At 40.4% G+C, this 25,022-nt stretch overlaps 2 protein-coding genes across 2 annotated transcripts; both read left to right on the top strand.

Moving 5' to 3' along the window:
- The first annotated feature begins 1,070 nt into the window (after positions 1-1,070).
- LOC117269056 (glycylpeptide N-tetradecanoyltransferase 1) lies at positions 1,071-11,458 on the top strand. The gene is made up of 12 exons (XM_033645883.2): positions 1,071-1,197; positions 3,672-3,777; positions 4,484-4,628; positions 4,744-4,862; positions 5,484-5,575; positions 5,765-5,881; positions 7,181-7,351; positions 7,451-7,559; positions 8,134-8,304; positions 8,429-8,593; positions 8,686-8,823; positions 10,577-11,458. The coding sequence occupies exons 1-12, from the start codon at positions 1,094-1,096 to the stop codon at positions 10,595-10,597; spliced, it is 1,458 nt and encodes a 485-aa protein (XP_033501774.1). The 5' UTR covers positions 1,071-1,093; the 3' UTR covers positions 10,598-11,458.
- Positions 11,459-15,245: 3,787 nt separating this feature from the next.
- On the top strand, positions 15,246-23,715 carry retsat.2 (retinol saturase, tandem duplicate 2). The gene is made up of 11 exons (XM_033645918.2): positions 15,246-15,456; positions 17,007-17,189; positions 17,369-17,610; positions 19,524-19,725; positions 19,813-20,010; positions 20,107-20,226; positions 20,399-20,537; positions 21,769-21,878; positions 21,972-22,141; positions 22,498-22,657; positions 22,749-23,715. Exons 1-11 carry the CDS (start codon positions 15,297-15,299, stop codon positions 22,895-22,897), a joined length of 1,833 nt encoding a protein of 610 aa, XP_033501809.1. The 5' UTR covers positions 15,246-15,296; the 3' UTR covers positions 22,898-23,715.
- Positions 23,716-25,022: the final 1,307 nt, after the last annotated feature.

Genomic DNA, 25,022 nt, shown 5'->3' with positions numbered 1-25,022 from the left:
TGTTTGTAGCATGGCTGTCCTGTGAGAACAACATATCTTTAAAAGGTTAACTTTTCATGGTGTCAGAAAAATGGCTCTGTTTTAAGCTTTGTGACGATGTATTTTCCAGCTGATTCAAAAGGGTTTTTAAATAAAGAAAGGAGGTTTTTCTGAAATAATAAAGGGACATCCTTTGGAATACAGAAAAATTCAAAATCAACACATCTGGAGATACACATTTTTTACTGGACAGGAAGGTTATGAATGATTTAATCTGTCAGATAAGTCAAAAAAGTATAATATTTGCCTCTGAGATGAAGTGGATTAAATGTATTAAGTAGTATAAAATGGAAATACTCAAGTACAAGTGGAGAAGGAAGTATTCAGATCCTTTACTTACTGTAAGTAATTAAGTACCAACGCCACAGTGTAAAAATACTCCATTACAAGTAAAAGTCATGCATTTAAAATGTTACTCAAGTAAAAAGGCATAATATGCATGGTGTATAACCTTGACTAATTTCTAGTGTTGATAGCTAAATGTGCAGTGGGGTAAGAAGTATTCAAATCTTTTACAAATTTTACACTTTAATTACACTTTGCACTAATGTGTTCATCACTTTAATGTTGCGGCTGGTAAAGCTGGAGCTACTTTTAATGACTTTACTGCCAGGTAGCTTCATCTATAACAATACATCAGAATTTTTTTGTTGATTATATTTTGTATTAATAATCTGAATATATGAAAATATATAAAATATGCAAAGTAACTGAAGCTTTAAAATGAATGTAATGGGGTGAAAAGTACTATATTAGCCTCTGGAAATACTCAAGTAAAGTTAAAGTACCTCAAATTGTACTTAAGTACAGTGTTGAGTAAATGTACTTTATTACATTTTACCACTAGCAATTAGACACCAGGGCTTCCAAAGCAGGAGCATGTGTCTGTTATAAGCTCTTAATGACATACAGCCAGTAGCAGGGCCCTTGTTATATTCTACGGCACTGACCAGTAGAAGACAACAGTGAAGACATCACCGCTCTGAGCCAATAGCATCACAGGAGGTTTAAAGCCGTCGAGGGCACGCGGTGGCTCCTCACTTCCTGGTTGAAGATGGCGGATGAGAATGAGACAGCACCGATGCCGGAGAAAGAAGATGTAGAAGACCACGGACACTGCAGCGACTGTGAAAATGAAGAGCACCACTCTGAAGATGGGTAAGCAAGCAGGCTTGGCGGCAAAGCGGTGCAAAATATGTCACGCTGCTGCACACTTTGTCAAAGCGAGAGCAAACTAAAGCCTCGGCGAGCTGTCGGGATAGACAGCCATCGGTGGGGGTTGTCCCGTCCACTTGCTTTTATCCGATTGGTTAAGAACGCCACTTAGCTGCCAGTTCTGTGATGTGATTGGCTGCGGGTGCGTTCTGTTCCTCATGTGGGCGGGCTTTAGCTTCGATTTCCTTAATAGCAAGGCGTAGTATGGGGGTAGAAAACCCAAAGTATGCTTGAAAGCCAGGTCTTATAAAACACTGCATTTACTGTCACTTGTACAACTTACAGAAACAGTCCAATCTTTTTTGTTAACTTGACAGTGTGATGTTGTATTCTCACATTTATAAACATATATTATTGGCTGCCTAACTGATGCAATTCATGGCAACCCCAGTTGACATTTAGCAAGTTAGCTTGAATGCTAACATAGCTGTCAAACCGCTATTGTCTGTAAGTGGATCTCGGTGTGGACAAATCAAAAGTAAAACAAGTAAAACCTGCATATTGACACACATGCAACTTGTTAATATCGCGTGTCCGGGCTGGGTTTGTTAACAGGGGAGTCAACAAGGCTTTTAATGCCCTCTTTAATCTCAGAAATATGAACGATCCTAAATCAGTCCAGCTCTGAAAATAGGCTTTGAAGGAAATCCTGCTTTGCTCGGCATTGGCTTCTGTTAATGTTTACCAAGCGGTGACACACATGCAAGGAGCATTGGCTTGCGAAGATAAAGGCGTGTCCCGCTCACTGTAAATGCGTTTTCTGCTTTTGGGAGCAAATGGGAAGAGACAGTGCTGTTGTTATGTAGTGGTTCACAACCTTTTAACGTGGCTTGTGACCTCCTCAAAGAAATCCGAGTCTACATGTGACCCCTCATCACAAGGTCTGGCTTTAGTGTGGTGATCGGAGGGAGTTTGACCACACAGTGAATTTTCCTTCTTAGATTATTTATGTGAAGGATTCTGGGAGACCCGAAGGAGGTGAAAACATCTCTATTTCACCAAGAAAAAAAGCAAATTGTGTAACAGGCATGTGTATTTTTCCACCCGACCCACCACTGCCACAGCGGGAAAGTGATGATCCTATTTATTAATGAAAGGCAAGCAAATGGGAGCTTCACTTTTGCTCTTTCTAGCAACACATGCAACTCCCCTGCACCCGTGCACACACAAACAAAGCATGGTTCTGGCTGGTAGCTGGTCCACTCTGTTGACATGGAAGCGTGTGGAACAAACTATTGTATGTTTTGTTGTCCATTGTCCCAGTCACTCCCTGACCTCTTGGACATACATATGTACACACAGACATATACTATACAGCCTTCTTCCAGAGGTCATGTGATGCACCATCTGTGCTGGTGTTACAAATACATGCCGGTGCGTGGCCTCTCTCCTCTCTTGGACACTAATGAGATTATCCTCTGTAAGTATGCTGTCTCTCTCAAGCCAGAAGATGGGATAGCTGGGTGGGGGTGTGTGGCTCCTTAGGTTTGAAGTGATCAGAAAATGGGGGTTTGGGACATACTGTCTGTCATTGTGTGGTGATTTATACTGTCTTGTATCAGCACAAATAGTCCACATGATTCAGTTACTCTACCGTGTGTCCTGCCAGTTTCTTGAGGCTTCATGATGGGATTTGTTGTTGCTGTTAGACCAGTGTAGTTGTTTACAGTGACTTTGTTTCACTACTGAAATATATCTATGTTGTGATAGAAACTAGATATTGTCCTAGTGTTTGGATACCAACCTATCATGTTGTTTTTTTTTTTGTTTGTTTTGTAAAGCCTGCATAACAGTAATGTGAAGTAATTTTCAGAACATACTAGTCTGTTATTTACATTTATCCACTTATTAATTATATCCACATTACTGATAATAATTTTTAAGAATTCCCATTGTGTCAGTATTTTGTGAAAGCACCAATAGTCAACCCTACGATATAGTAGAAACATTGATAATGAGGTATTTAGTCAAAAATATTGTGATTTATTTTTATTTTTTTTTAGTCCATATCACCCAGTGCTAAGTAGAAGTGAGAATAACTTTAATTTTTTAGGGCTTTATAAATCGGTATTCATGTATGTGGAGCTGAATCAATACGTCATTGCAGACCTACATGCACGGTTGGGTCACTAAACTATTGATTTACCTGGGGGGTTTAGATATGCTGCATTTAACTTTATTTTCAAGAGAGATGTCTTTCAGTGGGATAGTATGATACATGTTTTAAATTAATTAAGTTTTATAGTAAGATTGAGGCTGATAAGATAGGTGTATTTATAATATGTAATACAAAAGTGTGTATAATGCAACTTTAATCATCCCATTGTGTGGTTTTAAAACAGTACATTTAGACTGGGGCGTGGCTTTCCTCTGGGATATTAGACTAATACAGATGCCTTCTGTTTCTGTCCCCTCAGTGACAGAGGTCTGGGAGACGACACTGGCGCCAAGAAGAAGAAAAAGAAGCAGAAAAAGAAGAAGAAATCTGGTGCCACAGAAGCAGCTCAGGACCCCCTTGCCAAGGCATGACAATGTCCCTCTGTTTTCTTAAGTAACAGGTTTTGAATTAAATCATCAGATCGGCTACAATTCAAAAGGAAACAAAAATAGTATAGTTGAGGTGTGATTTAAGTTTTAAGATTTAAATTTGGAGTTACAGTTCTACTACAAGGTGGTGCTCAAGGATGTTAAAACCACCCAGAAATTGTGATCCAGGTTCTTGTTGTTGACTGTAGCATGTAGAAATTTACACACATACTGCTCACAGTGAAGCACTCTGCTGATTAGACACTGCATGCTTACATCCACACCATTAAAGGTGTACTTTACAGGATTGTCAGTTACTGTTAGCCAGCAAAAGTGAAAGTAAAAGCCAACCCTAGATTCTCTCTCCTTTGGCGTTTCACCTCCCTATTTTTGTGTTTGTATCTCTTGAATGCCTGGTTGACTTGCTACCTTTTTTATAAAGCCCCGACCTCGCCTTCACACACAACCATAAACCTCCCGAACACAAAATGTAAGAAAAAAATAAGGCAGTACAGACAAAGGGCAGTCTCTGCAGAAAAATACACAGCCACACATTTTTAATGGGCCCTAAGTGATGATTGAGAGGGATTACTGATCTACCTTGACCCTCACAAGTCTTACCAAATAAAATAGAAAATAATCTTTTATTTGGATGTACCGACTCTTTCAACACTGCTGATTTCTGTCTGTATTTTCCAAACAGGTGAATTCGTTGCCAGCTGATAAGCTACAGGAGATCCAAAAGGCCATCGAGCTGTTCTCTGTAGGCCAAGGCCCTGCCAAAACCATGGAGGAGGCAACTCGTCGGAGTTACCAGTTCTGGGACACACAGCCTGTGCCCAAGCTAGGTATGACTTTTGTCAGAACTGTCAGTTCTGCTCAAAGAAAACCCACAAACAAGTGAATGTCACGTATTGTGTGTTTTCCGTGCTCCATGTCAGAAACTGTTTTGTTTTACCACAGGGGAGACCGTGACATCACATGGCTCCATTGAACCTGACAAAGACAACATTCGCGAGGAGCCCTACAGCCTCCCGCAGGGCTTCAGCTGGGACACCCTTGACTTGGGGAATCCTGGCGTGGTAAGAGAGCGTATAAACGGAAGCGCTGTTGTTGTTGTCGTCGTCATCTCTTCAGTTTATGATTGCTGATGACGAATTATTGAAGTTATGAAGTGACAGTGCAGCTGAACTCTAATGCTGAGATCTACAAACCTTCTTGACTGTGAAAACTGTAGTCCAAAAGTAAACAAAGGTGTAGCTGTTGTATACGAAAACAAAACCTATTGCTTAATTTTCTCAGATGTCAGCATGACTCTTAACACCAAGATGTTAAGAGACCAGAATTTGCAGTCATATTTTTCATTTATAATGTTGAATATTAAGTGTACAAGTACAGCATGTGTGTGATTTATGATATGGATTGTCAGAAAAAGTAATTTCCCAGAATTGATGCAGAACATGTTGGGACTGGAAGATTACAATTATGTTTCATGAATTTGTAATGGTCACATAGACACATTAAGACTATAGATCATGACATATATATACTTAAAGATTTATTATATGGTAAATGTCATTTAAATAATTTAACTTTCTAATTCAGTCTGTTCTCAAGTCCTGTGTGTTTCTTCCTACATTCCTCTGCTGTGTTTGTAAAGGCCGTAACTTATTGTCTATTTCTGTCATTTTCTGTAACACCAGCTCAAGGAGCTTTACACCCTTCTCAACGAGAATTACGTCGAAGATGATGACAACATGTTCCGATTTGACTACTCCCCCGAGTTCCTGCTCTGGTACTTTTTTATTTTTCAACTGCTACTCTTCTAGTTTACACCTGGCAGGGATGTAATGTTTAATTGCTACATATTGTGTAGTAAATCTGAACAGTTAATACTTTCTTGTTATAACGCACTGGGATAAACTTTTTAAAAATATTTATACAGATGATGGCAATGCAGTAATCTGACTTATTTTATTGTCAGGGCCCTGCGGCCTCCTGGCTGGTTGCCCCAGTGGCATTGTGGGGTGAGGGTTAACTCCAACCAGAAGCTGGTCGGCTTCATCAGTGCCATTCCTGCTACCATACGTATCTACGACATGTAAGTGAATGCAACAGTGCAGTGTAAAAAAAGAGTGGACTCACTTGGTTACTTCACATGCTACATGAAATCTACTGTTCTGTTTAGTTATCGCTTTCAATTCCACATTACGTACACTAAGTGACCACTTTATTAGTCTACTGATGCCTGTAAAAGAGGTGTTAAATTATGTATTCAGCTTTGAGGTTGGTTGTTAGTCATGGTGTTGTACTGGACTGCGTGATATTCTGAATAGGCTTCTGTGGTATCAAGGTATTACAGTATACTGGGGTATTTAGGAATCCCAAAGGTATGATTTTTAGCACGGTCAAATATACAGATGCTCCTCTTTTTGTTAAACTGATATGTAGATGCTGTATTGAGACGATATATTTTAGTGCACAGCACATGCTACCAGAGGTCTGTCTCTACAGGTGGAACAGGCAGCTAAGCTGAAAAAGGTGGTGACTGAGTGGTGAGGATACTGTTACATGAGAAAGAAATGCCTCTGCCCCTCTTACAGAGTATTGCCACATTAAACTTTATCCTCAGATGACTTCTTCCAACTACAGAAAGCTGTTTGTTCACCACATGATCTTATTCAGCACATTATCTCCACTCAGCCCACTGACTGTCGCAGAAAGTATCATCTGGTCCCTCAGCAAGAAGGGTGCCTCCTGTTTATTCATTATTCTATTGGCCATAACTATTTAAGCCCAGCAATACTTGTCTAAGTAGACTAATTGCATACTAGAAACACAGCATTGTAGGCTAGCAGTTTTCAGGCCAAAAACCCCTTAGCTGAAAGAGACAAAGCAGGGACCCCTTAATACACATAGGAAATCGAGTTGCATATTCAACTGGGCTCACAGTAACATGTATGGTAAACTAAAGTGCAATGCATAAATGTAGCCCTTTTATGGAGCACAATATGGAGCACAATACTAGGCTATTAAAATAATTGACAGATACTTAAATTTGGAAGGCACCATTATCTGTCCTAAGAGAGATGTCTTGATGGGATGCACAGAGCTTGTCTATCCTCGGGCAGATGGAAGTTGTCAGGCAGTGGGCCATATCTGCCCCAGACTTCAGTCTTGGCCTGTATTTGCTTTTCAGATAGGTGAGGGAGGGAAATCCACTTTTACGAAGAGAAGTTGTCGCAAAAGGCAAAATGTGCTTCATTGCTTTTGCTGTCAGCTGTGGGAAGTCTTGCCTATCAATGTTGTGTACCGTAATTTAGGCTGTAATCACATTAATGCCTTCTTTAAACGGACTGTCTTTATGCTGACATAATTGATTATTTTTCTTGATGTTTAGAGAAAAGAAAATGGTTGAGATCAATTTCCTCTGCGTCCACAAGAAGCTTCGCTCCAAACGAGTGGCTCCGGTTCTGATCAGAGAAATCACCAGACGGGTCAACCTGCAGGGTATCTTTCAGGCTGTTTACACTGCTGGTGTGGTACTGCCCAAACCCGTGGGCACATGCAGGTGGGTCTGACAGATAGTTCTCTATATAGTGTGTGCACACATCCTTCTCCTTCTGTTACTGTGTCAGCGAGTACTTAAAAATCCAGTGTCTTTGCACAGGTACTGGCATCGCTCTTTGAACCCACGCAAACTAATCGAGGTGAAGTTCTCCCACCTGAGCAGGAACATGACTATGCAGCGCACCATGAAGTTGTACCGTCTGCCTGAGGTGAGTGAAAACACACGTCTGACCAGGGGTGTTCAAACTGTTTTGAATGGGGGCCAGCTGCTTCTTGCATCATATGGGTTATTAAGAAAAGATGACACAGATGCAACTGTTTCATCCTTAAGTGAAAAAGTATTCAACTTTCCACTGCTCCTGAAAGAGGCAGCTTTTGCTTTAGACTTTAAGCGTCTTTCCTGTGGCCTCGTCTGCTACCTAGCAGGAAATATTAGGTGTTGGGTAATTGTTTGTTTGCTTGATTACCATCTGTTTATTAAAACACATTAGTTCTGCCTGTGTACTTCCTACTTGGTGCATGTTCACAAACTGTATGATTGTCCCACCATGGTGACGATGAATGGGGGAAAAAAAACACAAAGTGATCTTGCTTGATTAACCAGTATTGTGTTATTCATATAGTGTATTTTATAAGACAAGCCGAGGGCTGTTTAAAATTGGTCCGCGGGCCACAGTTGGCCCCTGGGCTGGAATTTGGATATGACTGTATTTGACAAACACAAATAGACTCCATTGCCCTGTCACATGTTTATCCTTCTCCATCTTGTTTTCTCTCCTTCAGGCTCCTAAGACTTCAGGTCTGCGGCCGATGACCAAGAAGGATGTGCCAGTGGTGCATCGCCTCCTCCGTGAGTACCTGAGCCAGTTCAACCTGGTGCCCGCCATGAACCAGGAGGAGGTAGAACACTGGCTGCTGCCCCGAGAGAATATTATCGATACTTACCTGGTGGAGGTAAAACATTTTCCAGATTTTTTTTTTCACCTGAGACATTGAAAAATAATTCTGTCTTAAAACCATCCTTCTAGTGTATTTTACACTGAGAGGCTTTATAAAAATGTGTGTTGTTCTTTGACAGAATGATGGCAAGGTAACGGATTTCCTGAGTTTCTACACACTGCCCTCTACCATTATGAACCACCCTGTGCACCGCAGTCTTAAAGCAGCATACTCCTTCTACAACGTGCACACCACCACCCCCTTGCTCGACCTGATGTCTGATGCCCTCATCCTGGCCAAAACGGTGTGTTCCTCCTCCAATTTATTTGTGTGTGCTCTGAAATGTTAACTCTCAGGGAACTGAGTTTTTGTCTGTATTTCAATCTCATTTTTCAGAAAGGGTTTGACGTCTTCAATGCACTGGATCTAATGGAAAACAAGACTTTCTTGGAGAAGCTTAAGTTCGGCATCGGCGATGGAAATCTACAGTATTATCTGTACAATTGGAAATGTCCCAGCATGGGTTCAGAAAAGGTAAATCTTCTGTGATGGCTTCTGTATCATAACCTCAGGGTATCTGCAGGTTTTGAAAAGGAAATGCACAGAATTTAGTTTCCTCAGATAAAGGCCTTAGAAGGTGTTAAAGTCTTCAGTTTAACATAGAAAAGTCTTTTCTCTAATCTGCTGCAGGCGGTAAGGTTGTAATGTTAGTTACAAACTGATGTCATATCAGGTTTGGAGATGTATTCACACACCAAAGTGTGACGGTTGCAACAGTGGATTGTGTGCGCAGGAGGCTGTTTTAAACCCTTTCTGTGTAGTTTCAGTCTGCACGGTCAGACCTGCAGCAAGTTAGGAAGCTCATTGTGTCATAAAGGGCAAGTGTCAAATTTAGCAATGACTTGAATGAAGATTAATCAGTTAATTATGTTTCATTGATTAAACCATCCATCCATTTTCTTCAGCTTATCTGCATCCAAGTCTTTATAATTTTATTATTTCTATCTAGAGCTTCTTGATAAGTCAATTAATCAATTAGTTTATTGACAGAAAATTTATTTTCGAGGAAAAACATTTGCCAGTTTCATGTATCTTAATTGTGAGAATATGACACTTTTCTTTGTCATACACGATAATAAACTAAATAGAGAGAGAAAACAAACCATTTGAAGACATCGCCTTGGGCTCTAAGAAACTACACCGGGCATTGTTATTGACAAAATGCTAAATCAGTTAATCAAGAAAATAAGGGGCAGATTAATCAATAATGAAAATAACTGTTAGTTGTAGCCTTAATTCTGTCATTAGGAATTGTTGTTATACACCGATCAGCCACAGCATTAAAACCAGGTGAAGTGATGGACAATTAATCAGGTCTTATTATAATGGGTCCTGGCAGTCATGTGGATGCCACTTGACATGTCACGCCCAACCAAACGCTGTTACAGAGCAAGTACACCGCCTCATGACAATGACACTCCCCAGCAGGACAATGCACCCTTCCACATCATGAAAACTGCTCAGAAACAGCCAGAGAAATGTGACAAAGAACTGAAGGCGTTGATTTGGCCTTCAAGTTCCCAAATTCCCAATCTGATTGAGACAAGCATCCGTGGGATGTGCTGTGACCCCAGAGGTCCTGTGTCCATGCCTCAGCAGCTCAAATCCGATCCATGGTAGGGTCTGTAACCTGTGGAGGCATAGACACGTGTCCTGTGGTGTCTGACACCAGGATATGGGGTGTGGGTTGCGATGTTGGGCACCGGCACGTCCCACGGATGCTCGATTGGATGGGATGTGGTGAATTACGACGCCAGGTCGACACCTTGAGCTCTTTGTCACATTCCTCTGGCCATTCCTTTTTGTGGTGTGGCATCACACATTGTCTTGCTGCGGGCAGTACAATGTGTAATCACAGAGTGCCGTCACCATGAGGGAGTGTACTTGGTCTGCAACGGTGTTTGGGTGGGTTGTGCATGTCAAGTGGCATCCACATGAATGCTAGGACTTTTTTATTCACCTTACCTCAGTCAGTGGTTTTAATGTTGTGGCTCATCTGTGTGTACTGTTGGGAAAACTGAAACATTTTGACAAAATGATATATAATTCTAGGCCCTATTGTCACCACTGGTTTTCCATTATACTCTCAGCCTTTGGCCAATTTGAAAGAAGAAGTAATTTACATTCTATGTTAAAAAGGTCTTGAAACATCTTGCAGATACCCTGTAATCTTAGGTTTCCCAAACTGCTTTTCTAATAACCACTTTGTTCTTTCCTTCTCTCTCAGGTTGGGTTGGTACTGCAGTGACATCCCTTTACGCCATAATCAAGTGACACCAATAGGCAAGGAGATGGCACCATCGCATTGACCACCTGACAGATGGACTGATGACTTCCTGCTTCAGGAAAGGAAAACCCACCGCCCATTTTTATTTTTTGACCTTTTGAACTTTGACCTGCACTACCGCTGCCAGGCAGGGAGGCAGGGAGAGTCTTCCTGCTCTTCCTCCTCCCTCGATCACATGGACCTTAAGCCATTGTTACCATCCCAAACAACTGTATTTCATCTGAGAGCTGTCTTGATTGTACCAAACACACATACACACAAGAACAGTTTGCACAGATTACTGTAAATCAAACACTCACTGTCGGCATACCTACGAAACGTACAGTACATGTAAATAATCTCAAACTGACTGCGGATCATGCCCTAACACATACAGACTAGAACCTACTGTTTTGTTTTATTCCTAAATGTTGGAGGCGCTTTTTGCAATTAAAATAAATCTGTCATCCTTAAGTTTTAGAGATAAAAAAAAAAAAATCAAAATGATCAAAAAATATTTTAAAGAGGAAAAGGCTCAAAAGGGTGAGGTAATAAATACCAAAAGTGGACACCAGATAAGGGCTTCTGTTAAGATTTCTCTTGTCAAGCTTGACCCTGTGTCTTTTTTTTTCTTTAAACCTTTAAAGATGTTTATGCCTTTTGGAGTTTTCCTCATCTGTATTAACTTTTCATGACCATCTTTCGTAGCTTACTGCACTAACAGAAGAAGCACCAAAACACAGACTAATTACAGAGCTGTTGGTGGTGGTGGGGGATATCAGTATCCACACAGATGTTGAAGGCATTCTGATGGGGTTTACTCAATACACATTTCAGCAGGGATCAGATTTGTATTGACTCCTCTTGATTTAACTGTGCTCCGGTTTCAGTGTCTCTCAGGCTTTGACATGTGTCCCCAAAAAGTCTGCAAGAGTTTAGGTTGAAATCGAAAGTGCTTGAAGGTGGTTTTGAGCTCATTGTGCAGACTTTGTTAAGGGAATTACACAGAAAGTACTAAAAGTATTCATAAATTTTAATGTAATAAAACACAAAAATGCACCCACAGAACTGAAGGATATGGTGACACGTTTAAATGCACACATCACAAACTGTTTAGCTTCATAGGGAAATGATCATGGTCTGTTTTTGTGTCATGTGACACAGCTTTATCAAGAAACTGAAACAAAATAATGTCATTAGCCTACGTAATTTGAAGTATGAGCACTGCAGATAGCATTTCTCCTTAATACAGCATTTAGAGCTCCACACTGATCATGCAGGTGACATCAGTTAAAAGTCTGTTTCGATGCAGAGTGGATGTGGAACCTGGGTCCGTGAACAGCAGTCTGGACTTCCAGGACATTGTGCAGAGTGGGTGGTGATGACGACTGGGGAAATGCCCCACTTAAAGTGTTTCTTATGTAACATGTTGGCTCTATTTGCAAACAGATCTAAAAGAATAATGGGTCTCATGGTGTTATGATGCAGGAAAAGAATGTGAAGATGCAGGTGATTTTTTTTTTTTTTTTTTTTTTTGAGCAAAAAAATAAAATCTAGAAGTTGCTGTGAGGTTTTTGTAAGATTTTTGTCAAGGTCCACATTGACGCAAAATAACAACAATATGAAATTAAATGTTGCAGTAAGCCGCTGGCAAAAAAACACAAACCAAAAAAAAAAACCCACAGACAAACAAAACACTAGAATTATTATTATGCCTCTGTGCACCAGTCAAGTTGCAGTTTCAGTTTACATGTTCTCATCTGTGACAAGAGTTATGGTGTGTTTTTGCCCAAACATTATGATGTCACACTGAAATTGGCCTTTGGCCAGTGACCTTGACGTTTGACCTTCGACCACAATGAATCAGTTCATTGTTGAGTCCAAGTGGACAATTGTGCCAAATTTAAGGAAATTCCATTACGGTGTTCTTGAGATATCCTGTTCATGAGAATGAGACAGATGAGGTCACAGTGACTTTGACCATCAGTTCATCCCTCATCAAAGTGGATGTTTGTACCAAATCTGAAGAAATTTCAAGGTATTCTTGAGATACCCTGTTCACAAGAATGAGACAGATAAGGTCACAGTGACCTTGACCTTTGACCTTCAACCACCAAATTCTATTCAGTTGATTGTTGAGTCCAAGTGGATGTTTATGACAAATCTGAGGAAATTCCCTTAAAGCATTCTTGAGGTATTGCGTTTACGAGGATGAGATGGACATACTCGAGATGGAAGTCACAGTGGCCTTGACTTTTGACCACCAAATCAGTGGTCTAATCAGTCCATCATTCAGTCAAAGTGGACAGTTGAACCAAATTTCAGAAAATTCCCCTCAAGGTGTTGGGATTGATGGATGGACAACAGGAAAACATAAAACTTCCAGCCATGGCTATCACTGGTACGAAGGCAGAAAAATCTTGCGTTGAGGTCTGCACGTTAGCTTTTTCTATAGATTTTAAATGGATCTCATGGTCTTCCTCAGTGGATGTTGTTTCCTCTGAAGAAAGCTATGAAAAAAGCTAGTAAGTGGACGTTAAACTTTTAGGGGTCGAAGGCACTCTGATTTCTCCCTCTTTGTCTTCTATCTGCAGATTGCGATTTCCATCCACTTCTCAGGATGTCAGAGACTGGACTCTATGTCATACAGAAACATGTCACCTCTCTCTGTTCAACCATTAAAATTAGTGGAAATGGGAGACTGAAGCTGGATCTAACAGTGGATGGTATTTCTGCTGAGGAAAGCTCTGGAAAAGCTTGTGACCAAGGTCAGGAATAGTTACTCATGCAAACTGCAGCAAAATTCTCTTCTAATGGCATCGGACAAGTGATACCTTGTGCTTTTGGTTCAACTAACAGTCTTTTTGAGCATGTATACATGCTATGATACACTTAGCTGATAACATGAAGATTATCAGCTAAGTCACTACACATACATGGAATTTGACTCCACTTTACTACTACTACATAATTCCAGTAATATTACAGATAGAAATAGGCATACAGCTAAAAACACCAGAAACAAAGACAACAAAGCCAAACAAAGATGGTAAAAAAAGTAGATGCAACTAAATATATGGCACGGTGGTGTGGTGGTTAGCACTCTCGCCTCACAGCAAGAGGGTTGCCGGTTCGATCCTGGGTGTGGGAGCCCTTCTGTGCGGAGTTTGCATGTTCTCCCCGTGCCGGGTTCTCTCCGGGCACTCCGGCTCCCTCCCACAGTCCAAAGACATGCAGATTGGGGACTAGGTTAATTGATAACTCTAAATTGGCCATAGGTGTGAATGTGAGCGTGAATGGTTGTTTGTCTCTATGTGTCAGCCCTGTGATAGTCTGGCGACCTGTCCAGGGTGTACCCTGCCTCTCGCCCGATGTCAGCTGGGATAGGTTCCAGCCCCCCCATGACCCTCAAGAGGATGAAGCGGTTAGAAGATGAATGAATGAAAAAGATTAAAAGCAACAACTATGACCAACTATGCACAATGTCTATAATCAAATGTTTCTGTAAATTGTAAACAAATACATACAGTATAGAACCAAAGATATTCTTCTGTTGTTTGTACTGTGGCCAAGGAGGCCATTTTGCTTCAAAGTGTCTAACAAAAGGAGTCAGTCAACCAAAGGGCATTGGTCAGCCTTACTGTCCACTGTAAAACACCCTCTCATCCCCTGTTACTTGCTCAGCTGTGATTAATAGAGCCATCCCACTGACACTGGAGCTGTTGCACATTTCTTGGACTCTTCCTTGGCTGTGCAGCTGGGCATTCCCTGGGAGCCTTTGTCAGAGCCCATCGACACCAGAGCCCTCTATGTTTACCTCCTCTGCTTCATCATGCATTGAGCTGCTCCAGTTCACCTCAGCATAACAGGTTACCATCATGAAACTTAGTCATTCCACCGATGCATTTATCCTCACAACCAGTGATCTTGGGACCTTGCCTCTAGACACATAACCCACATGCTGTCAGGGGAACAGGCCCCATCTTGCATTAGAGTCAACAGGCAGGACTTTTGAAAACATCCATATAGTTGGTATTCTATATGTTCTTTTCTTTTTATAAAACTAATGAGACTTTTTGTGTGTGTGTGTGTGTGATTAAATTTTTATTTAATTTCTTCGCAAGATATCAACAACAAATCATGTCTGCATCGCATCTACATGTGTCCATATGTTTCACAAATTATTTGGCTATCGAAACTCTAGAAAGAAAAAAGTGACCCACTGTCTAATCCTTCACTCCCCTCCCCGGCTGGCCCAGGATGACCTGCATGAATAAATAAATAAATATGATGAGATTTGTAAAACTAAACTGAAGGCATTGTTTTTAAAGCATGTTTTCAGAGTTGATTAAAAGATAATGTTTATGAGCATTTTTTAAAAACATAATATTAGTGATAGTTTTTGTTGTTTATGTTAATATTTATTCTTGATGAGGGACCCAGAGATCAGGCAGACATTATATAACAGTGAGTCCGTGGTTTCAACCTCATTTCTGTGCTGTAAAAAGAGGCGTGGCTATAACACCGAGGTGAATGCTGATTGGCTGAAGCTGGCTGGTGTATCCCGGAAGAAAAGCTCTAATTGGTCGGAGATCTCTGTCCATTATGAATGAGGTATTTGTACGGGTGCAACGCGGAACTAAACTCACACTGAGCGGAGTGTTAGCAAATCTCTGGAACGATGTTGGTCAGTGTCGTGATAATTTCTGTCGCTTTAGTCGTATTTATATTTAAATATGTCTTCAGCGGCTCCGGGCCCAACCCCTTTGAGACGGACACTCGCGAGCCGTTGAAGAAGATGGTTCACGACAGGAAAGAGAAAAATAAAGTGCTGAAGCAAGGTGAGTGACCAAGGTCGGAAGTAATAACATGTTGAGTTATCTTTACCTAACGTTAATTTTTCCATGTGAAATTGATACTTTAAATCGTAAAAGCGTCAAAGTAACGTGTTCACTCTTTGTAGTCAGTCAATGCAGCAGGCAAAGTGTCAGAATATGGCTGTGGGGGAGTTTACACTTTGCACAGTATTGCAGTGTGCAGTAATGTGTTGCAACGTGCGCTATGGAGACCAGGGACATTGCTGTGTTTTTAACTGTAAACCTGACTAAACAAGTTCAACTTTCATACAAAGTTGGATCAAGTTGCTTTAAATTGTAGTTAGTTACTCACTCAAATTACATTACAAACTACATTGCACTTTTTGGAATTAGCAGCATAATAAATTGGGCTACAAAATAAACGTAGTCATATTTAAATAGTTTAGATTACTTTAAAATCAAATAATGTAAATATTGCATTTTATACCAAAATATAATGGGTGCAGCCACAAAAATTTGAGTTCCACGAATACAAATACAAAGAGTCTGGACTCAACACCTTTCCTTTATCTCCTATCATCTGCAATTTCAGATCAACATTTCATGAGAGTGTTGGTTCTTGTAGAAAAAAACCCAAAACGTTTCATAATTATAAAATTGCCATATTTTAAAGACACAGTCTAAAATAAAATCATGTAATTCCTGACATTGTAACTAAATTAATTCAAATGCAGTCTGGTCTGATTATAGTTACTCATTCTTTGTAAGATGATTATGTAATCCTGATTGCATATGATCTGTTATTACCCAACCCTAGACTTTGTATTTGATACATTACATACTTCCCTCACAGGTTGTACTTCAAAATAAATTGCTATCTTCCAAGCAAAAATTAAGCAAAGCAAAAAATGTTCCATATATTATTGTAAAATAAATATATTTGAGTTTTGGACTGCTGGAAGGTTTTAATGGACAGTAGGTTTTCAATGGCATAAGACAGAGAAAAACAGTGAATTTTCATGATTGCAAATCAAATTAGTAATGGGTAGGGCTAGGGTTGTGGCACAGTATACTGATGTCAAGGTATACTATGATATGAAAATTGACAGTTATCATACCGTGTACATTTGCTTATTACGACATTGAAAAAAATGCAACTGGATGAAAGTCTCCCTTTTTAAAAGGGGGACTTCTTACACATACTTCCATTTAGAAAATGGTTTCAAGGTTCAAGTATAGTAACAACTATTAACATTTGTTCAACCAAAAATAACCCTTCCATTTTCATTCCTTTAAGGGTCATTCTGACTGATAGTAATAAAACTGTAATACCGTGAAACTGAGATACTTTCTGAGACAGTTAGTGTACTGTAAAGATTTCCTACCGTTGCAACCCTAAATGTGGCCTTACGACTAAAAGTAATGTCCAGTTAAACTTGCATTTCTGCATTTTATGTCAGTTGACTATAGAGTAAACATTTGTTCTCCTCCTGGAATCCTCAGATTTATTGTTATCATGCCATTTATGCCACAGCCATGCTGTTGTTTGAATGTTTCTTTGCCTTTTTCTTCAGGTTTTGTGGCCAGTAAAGTACCTGAAAACCTGGATGCCATCATCATCGGCAGTGGGATCGGCGGCCTTGGCCTTGCGGTGCTCCTGGCCAAAGTTGGAAAGAAAGTCCTGGTTCTGGAGCAGCACGATCGAGCTGGAGGATGCTGCCACACGTTCACTGAGAAGGGCTTTGAGTTTGATGTTGGTGAGAAACATGACTCTTGTTTCCTTTCTTCAATATTTCACACCTAATGTTAAGAAGATATTGTGAAGGTTTTGATGAGGGAATCTTTTATAGACTGATTTTAAAATAACTTTCAATATTTAAGGTTTGGTCACATAAAACCGTGCTGTGTCCACATGTTTCCCGCTCTCCTTCCTCAGGAATCCACTACATCGGTGACCTGCTGGATCACAAGCCATTCCGCTGCATGCTGGACCAAATAACTAATGGACAGCTGCAGTGGGAGCCTCTGGAAAATCCATTCGACCAAGTAGTTCTGGGACCCCCAGAAAACCGCCGCCAGTATCCCATCTACAGCGGCAGGACACGCTTCCCTGAGGAGCTGAAGAAGTGCTTCCCTGGAGAGGAGAAGGCCATCGATGAGTACATGAGGCTGGTCAAGGTAGGCTCTGCTTGCATTACAGACTGTGATCAGGTGGTTTAAAGCATCAGGACAAAATGTTGATGACCTGCAGCTTCAACGCAAAAACTTGGCATACAAGGTCTTTTTTCAGTGATAATCAAGCCACTTAGTTCCTTCCTGTACTTATTTGAAGTGCAAAATGCCTTTTCCCCCGGTGAACTGTGCATTTATGAATTGTACTTTAACACATTAAGGCTTGATTATCCAGGTTTCTGTTGATGTCATCACTGATATTCTTCATGGACTCAAAGGTTGTTAAATCAAAGGTCAGAGTATTTGTCAAAGCCCCTTATTAGCTGACATTACATAACAGTAAACGCAGAGTTGCAACATTTGTCTTTGACACACAGATAAAGGAATGCCATCTTTTTTATCTTTGTGAGATCCATCTAGTGCATCTGCTCTTGTTCAACCTATTATTCATCATTATAATAAACAGGAACAAACACAAAAAGACAGAAAAAGAAAAGAAAGATTCATTAAAAGTTGAGTAAATAAATTGAGTAGTGGGATTTATGGTAACATCCATCTATTATCTGTAACTGCTAACCCTGTTCAGGGGAGGGGTAGACATTGGATAGGTTGCAAGATTATCGCAGGGCTGACAGATAGAGACAGATAACCATTCACGTTCACAATCACACGATCACACTTACGGGCATTTTAAAGTCACTAATTAACATCTGCATGTGTTTGGACTGTGGGAGGAAGCCTGAGAACCCAGAGAAAAGCCACGCTGACATGAGGAAAACATACCCCAGCCAGTCGGCGAGTTTAAACCAGGCGACACCACTGCACCACTGTGCCGCCACCATGACACAATAACATTCACTTTTTCACGGGCCTACGACATTATGTCTAATAAGTATCTGCCATTTCATAGGTTAAATCTACGCGTATTGTTCTATACTAGGTGCATCCTCACACAGCCAATGTCTGATGTTCTAATCAAATCTTACAAATGTTAGAACAACAATTTAAATGTCATGAAACATAGTCAGAGTACATCCAAAACCCTCTGAATAAACAACCCAGCAGTGTTTTCTTTGGGAAGCATGGGTGGGATCACTACAGAAACAAAACGACTTTCTGACTAAGAGCACATGTGGTTGAACCTGTTGCTAGGTATGATGCATTCTTTTAAAAGGTGTGATAAGTTGTCCCTGCTATGCACCTGTGTGAGCCAGCAAGGTGTGGAAATAACATAAACTGCATCACAATGTGAGCCTGTAAAAGCGCTGTAGTTGTTAGTGTGATCACTCTGCTGATGGAAGGTTGAGACGGTGTTGTGATAATTTCATTTCTGGCATTATTTTGTTGCTGCGTTGGGTGGGAGATGTGACCGCATTTCTAATAAGATCGGCCACAAACATTATCCCTGCATGATCTAATCTGTAGTGTTTTGTTATCTGTATGTCAGTCAGTGTTATTCTCTTTGTATTTCTGCTATCGTCTCCTCCGCTTAACAACTTAAAACTCATTAAAGTCACCCAAAATGTTCAAACAGTTTTTCCCCTTAGGTGCTCTCTTAAGGGCTAAGGTGCTTTGTAAATAACTTTTTTATTTACCAGGACCTAGTCTAAACTCTAAATTCTGAGAAAACATAAGAATTCTAAGAATTGTCTTTCGCCACGACTATAAAGCTTTGTGAATACAGCCCCTGACTTTTTTAACTCCTTATCAGCCAACAAGAGCCCAGAGGTCCTCTGCTGCTGGTATTCTAAATATTCTAAATGTCACTGAAGTATCCTTGAAAACAAGTAATGTTAAGCTGCTATGCTCATTAAGCTACAGTTACAGCTTTTATCATTATTATTATTATTATTATTATTATTATTATCATTATTATTACACTAGCCATCATCTGTGTGTCTTGTGTGTTCTGTCTTTAGAAAGTTGGTCGGGGCATTTGGCTCCTCGCTCTGCTGAAGACCTGTCCCGTCCCATTGGCCAAGTTCCTGGTCTACACCGGCCTGGCCAAACGCCTGTCCTTTTTCTTTGAAATGGCACCTCGCAGCCTGACAGAAGTGGTTAACGAACTGACGGAGAACAAGGACCTCAGGGCTGTTTTCACCTATATCTTTGGCACCTACGGTAGGCGGAGCTACGGTTCTGTCATTCTAATCAGTGTATTTCCAAAGTGCTGTCTTCATCTTTTTCATTTCGTTCTCCGATGTGCAGGTAACATGCCGAAAGATTCCAGTTTTTCCATGCACAGCTTGCTGGTCACGCACTACCTCAACGGTGCATGGTATCCGAAAGGTGGAGCCACTGAAATCGCCTACCACATGATCCCCATCATTGAGAAGGCTGGTGGTGCTGTTCTAGTCCGAGCCCCAGTCAACCGCATTCTCTTCAATGATGCCAAGGAAGCTTATGGTGGGTGTAATCTCCTCCATGTGTCTATACAGAAACAAACCGTTAATCTCTCAGTGGGAGCTGCTTCATGTCTGTTGTTTGTTTTCATGGTTTCAGGTGTGAGCGTCATGAAAGGCCAAGAGGAGGTCCATATTCGTGCCCCTATGGTCATCTCTAATGCTGGTATCTTCAACACCTACCAGAAGCTGCTGCCCAAAGAGCTCCAGGCCATGCCAGGTACGAGAGAAGTGCTGCAACTAATGATTATTTCCATTTTTTTTAATTATGTTTTTATTTGTAAGTAATTTGCTTAACCCTTCGTCTGCTTATTAGTGAAGTTTTCATGTTAGCTTAACCTGTGAACTGGTGTTAAGGTTGTCCTTTATGATGTGACACTCGTATCATGTAGCTATCCAGGAGCAGCTGGGTATGATGAAGAACGGTGAAGGTGGCCTGAGTGTTTTTGTGGGTCTGAATGGAACCAAGGAGGAGCTGGGCCTGAAAGCAGACAACTACTGGATCTTTGCCGAGAACAATTTTGATGAACTGTATGTTGGTTTGCATCTTGTGTCTGTTTCCTGTCACTATGGATGTCAACAGATAACTGTTAATTGGTTGACCGGTTATGCATGTTGGTCTATAGGTTAATTTAGCTGTTCTTAAGTTTACTGCGCTGTGCACCAGATGGGTTGAGTGGAGTCAGCTAGAGGCACTGGTCATTTGGCGATTACTACTAGTGACACTGTCTTGACCCAACAGCATTGCTAAGGGAACTTGCCCTCCATCTGGTCTCCCCCGAGGGTGCCCAAGTGAGTAAGTGGCCCAATTTTGAGCCACAAACCCCCTTTAGCAATTTCAACCATGTTATCACTGTTAGCTCTGTTAGCACCGTTAGCAGTGTCAGCATGGCTAGTTGTGCTAAAGGGAGTTTTGTGTCTCAAAATGAAGCCGCTTAATCACCGGGGATACCTGGGGGGAGACAGGAAGGTGGTCACCATATTTCCGTTGCAGTGAATGAATGGCGTCACTAGCTAGCTCCCACCTGACTCAAGTGGTGCACAGTGCAGATTGGCCAAACAGCTAATGCTAGCAAAAGCTAATGTTAGCTAATCAGTAGAGACCAGAGGGTCGGCAGTGGACGATTCATTTCTGCATGCTAACATGAGTAGCTGGCTCTCTGTCAGCAAAGCTAACAGATAATAAAAGAAAAGGCAAGACTACATCAAAAAACATAAAAATTTCACCACCTTTTAATGGATGCTTCTTTCAAATACGGTGCTAAAGCTCAGAGTCAATGTCTTAAAAATGAATGGGTTAGCTACCAGTTAGTGGGTGTCAGGCTAGCAAAAGCAAAATTAACGAAGACTGACATCCCTACTTGTAACAATTCACAGTTGAGTTATTCTCAAACTCAGACCTGACTCCTAAAAAGCTTCTATTTAGTTTGCAAGGTCTTTTTTTTTTAGTTATTGAAGTTTTGGCCACTTAAACTAAACCTGCAAATCTCAAAATGCCTCATGCTTGAATGAGGAAAGATATAATTCTAAACTTTATTTGGACCTAAAGTCACCCTAATATAATACAATGTGTCTGAGAGAAACAAAGATACACATGGACTGATTTTACTCACTGTAAAAACACACTGAAGTAACAGTGACCGTAGGGAGGACGTTTTGGTGCAGTATTTCAATAGGAGATATCTCTAATTAGAAATGTACAAATGTATCAGCTATATTACATCTGTGTTAATTCACCAAAATTACCTCTTTTCTTCTACAGGGTGGAGAAGTATTTGAATGGAAAAAGAGAAGACTCTGCCAGAAACATACCTCTCCTGTTTGTTGCGTCTCCATCTGCTAAAGATCCAACCTGGGAGGAAAGATCACCAGGTACAAAAACTGTCATGTGATGCAGCATGTCAGTTTTTATAGTGCTGGTAGGTCTGGTTTACTTAAAATATTCTCATATTTTCTTCACATTAGGGAAGTCCACCGTGAGTCTGGTCAGTTTTGCCAACTACAAGTGGTTTGAGGAGTGGAAGGACGGCAAAGTGACAAACAGAGGGCCTGACTACAAAGAGCTGAAACAGACATTCATTGACACTATCCTGGAGGTGGTTATGGACGTCTTCCCTAAGATAACCAGAGACAAGGTAACGTTTCTGAATCTGCCTGCCATCGTCTTTATGTAATGACAGTTTCCAAAGTCCGAACCAGGGAGAACTGCTGTTATGTATGCTGCCCCCACTGCCTTAAATTTACTTGTTTGAAGCTGTGCTGCTCAAATGTGCAACAAATTGCCAGAAGAGCTAAGACTTGAGACAATGCCGACCACTTTCAAATCCAAGCTACCTGTATACAATTGCTTTAAATTAATTACCTTTTGAATCAGTTCATATTTAAATTGCTGATTAAATGTAGATGGTGATACTGAAGTCTTAAACCAGGCCTGCTTTCCTGCTTTAGCAAAAATATTTACATCACATATCACATGCCTTTTTATGTGTAGATTGAGTATGTTGATGCTGGCACCCCGATCACAAACACGCACTATATCGGAGCCCCCAAAGGTGAAATCTACGGAGCGGATCATGGCATCGCCCGATTCAGCCCGAAACTCAATGCAACAGTGAGACCTCAGACTCCACTGAAGAACCTCTACCTGACAGGTTGGTCTGTCAGTCCGAATCGCCAATAATCCCTGACATGATTTCATAGTGTCATCTTAATTTGGTGCATTTCATGTATTTTGTATTGCAGGTCAGGATGTGTTCATGTGTGGCTTCGCTGGTGCTCTCGCTGGAGCTCTCACCTGTGGTTCGGTCATTCTCAACCGCAACCTCCACCTGGATGCCATCGCCTTGGCAAAGAAGACTAAATTAATGAATGACAAATTGAAAGGAGAGTAACGGCTTGAAAACATTCAGCTGAGCGACCGTCAGTGGTGGGAAGGTTACTTTGGAAGTGTAGTAAGCTACAGATTACCAGTTAACCTGTGAAAAATGTAATAAGTAATGTAATTATTATAATTACATCATCAAAGTCATGTAACTTATTACACTGGATTACTTTTGATCACTTGTCAAAAGTCCAGAAATAGGCTATAACAGAAGACAGCATTTGTGCATGGCGAAAAACAGAGTGAACGTTTTATTCTAAAAAGGTAATATTCAGATGTAGCCTTTTTGTAATCATCAACATTTTGATTAGTAAATGTAATTTAATTACATGTTTTTTCTCAGTAACAGTGACTGATTACAAGACATTTATTTTGTAATTTCTTTACAAACCTATGTAACTAGTTTCTCCTCAGCACTTGATTGTTATACACTGTGATAGATGAGTAGTAAAGGGAATGTCTCACTCACTAAAATCCCTTTGTAAGGGGGTTCACAGCACACAAGAGCAGAGAACCACATTTCATCATACAAATACAAACAGGAAGGTGCCTTTTGGCCACAAACTAGCTCCATTAAGCAGTGCCTATGCTTTAAAACATGCGTACTTACTTTAGTTCACATTGAATACCTCGGTTTTGTTTCAGAAGTCACTTACCAAAGCTAACATGACCTCAGTTGTCGATGCAAATACCTTTTAAAACCCAAATATGCAGTTTGCTGCGTACATTTTTACTATTAACTCCTTGCCTGAGTTGTGTTTGGTTTTCAGATTGTAACATATTTACAAATGTCACTCCATTTTAATATTAAAGGGTACAAACAATGAATTGGTTGCAGTTTGGTCTTTCATGTTTCATGTACCTTAAAACTTCAATTAATAGCCCGGGCTATTATTTGCTTTATTCACTGAAATCAACAGGCTTATATTTGGGACAGGCCTTTAATTCCTTTTACACAGAACTGTTGCTCAGCAAAGATTGGGAAATATGATCAAATAGTTTATTTAAACCAGTATGAATATGACTTGTTTAAAAATTGCAGTGGTTAGCACTGTCGCCTCACAGCAAGAGGGTTCCTGGTTCGATCCCAGGAGGGAACCCTTCTGTATGGAGTTTCCATGTTCTTCACCTGTCAGTGTGGGTTTTCTCTGGGTACTCCGGCTTCCTCCCACAGTCCAAAGACATGCAGGTTAATTGGTGACTCTAAATTGGCTGTAGGTGTGAATGTGAGTGTGAATGGTTGTCTGTCTCTGTGTCAGACCTGTCCAGGGTGTACTTTGCCTCTTGCCCAATGTCAGCTGGGATAGGCTCCAGCCCCCCTGCGACCCTCAAGAGGATAAGTGGTTACGAAAATGGATGGATTATGTATCAATTATGAATCATTCATTTGATACGGACACAACCCTCCAACTTCACCCTGTTAAAACAATACTCACAACTTGGATTAATTTTTATGAAAAACCCTTTTCATTCCTTTGATCTGAGGACCCTTACGGACCAAAGGAGTATGAATAACTTACAGGGTAATCGAGGAACGGCCACATAATTTAAGGTAGCCAACAACCTGCTTTTATACATCTGAAGAACTTCTATAAAAAAAGTGAACTGCTTGGCAACCAGACCAGGTGTCTAATTGACACAGGTCTTTATTCAAAATATGTAGCCACACTGGGCTGGTAAAAAGGGACTGGGGTTTGAAACCTGGAGTGACATCAATTTTCTTGTGCTGCTTTCGCAATTTTTTAAACCTTTGAACCCTGAGCAAATTGGTGAATTTTTTTTTTTTTTTTCAAAAACATGGCAAAAAGGCAGTGAGTAAATTTTGAGTATTATAAAAAGATAGGGAAAAAGAAAATAGCTAGGAAAATATATATTCATAATTCTTATAATTAAATATTTAAATTGTAATACTGAATTATTATAATTTTTAAGCAATTTTTCCAGGTCATTTCCTTGTTTTAACTTGCAAAATGTTTGGGTCATTTCTTCTTTCATCACTCTTCTTTTTTTAAGTTTTACGTATATATTTATTAAATTTGGTCGACAGGTTTATTTTTTTTACTTTTATAGCACCACTCCATGTCACATCTCTGCATTTTGGGTGTGGTTAAGCATGTTGTTGGCATGAAATTAAA

The sequence above is a fragment of the Epinephelus lanceolatus genome, chromosome 18 (assembly GCF_041903045.1).
Source record: "Epinephelus lanceolatus isolate andai-2023 chromosome 18, ASM4190304v1, whole genome shotgun sequence".
Lineage (NCBI taxonomy): Eukaryota > Metazoa > Chordata > Actinopteri > Perciformes > Serranidae > Epinephelus > Epinephelus lanceolatus.
Note: the sequence above shows the minus strand (reverse complement) of the source record. Positions and strands in the feature narration are given on the sequence as shown.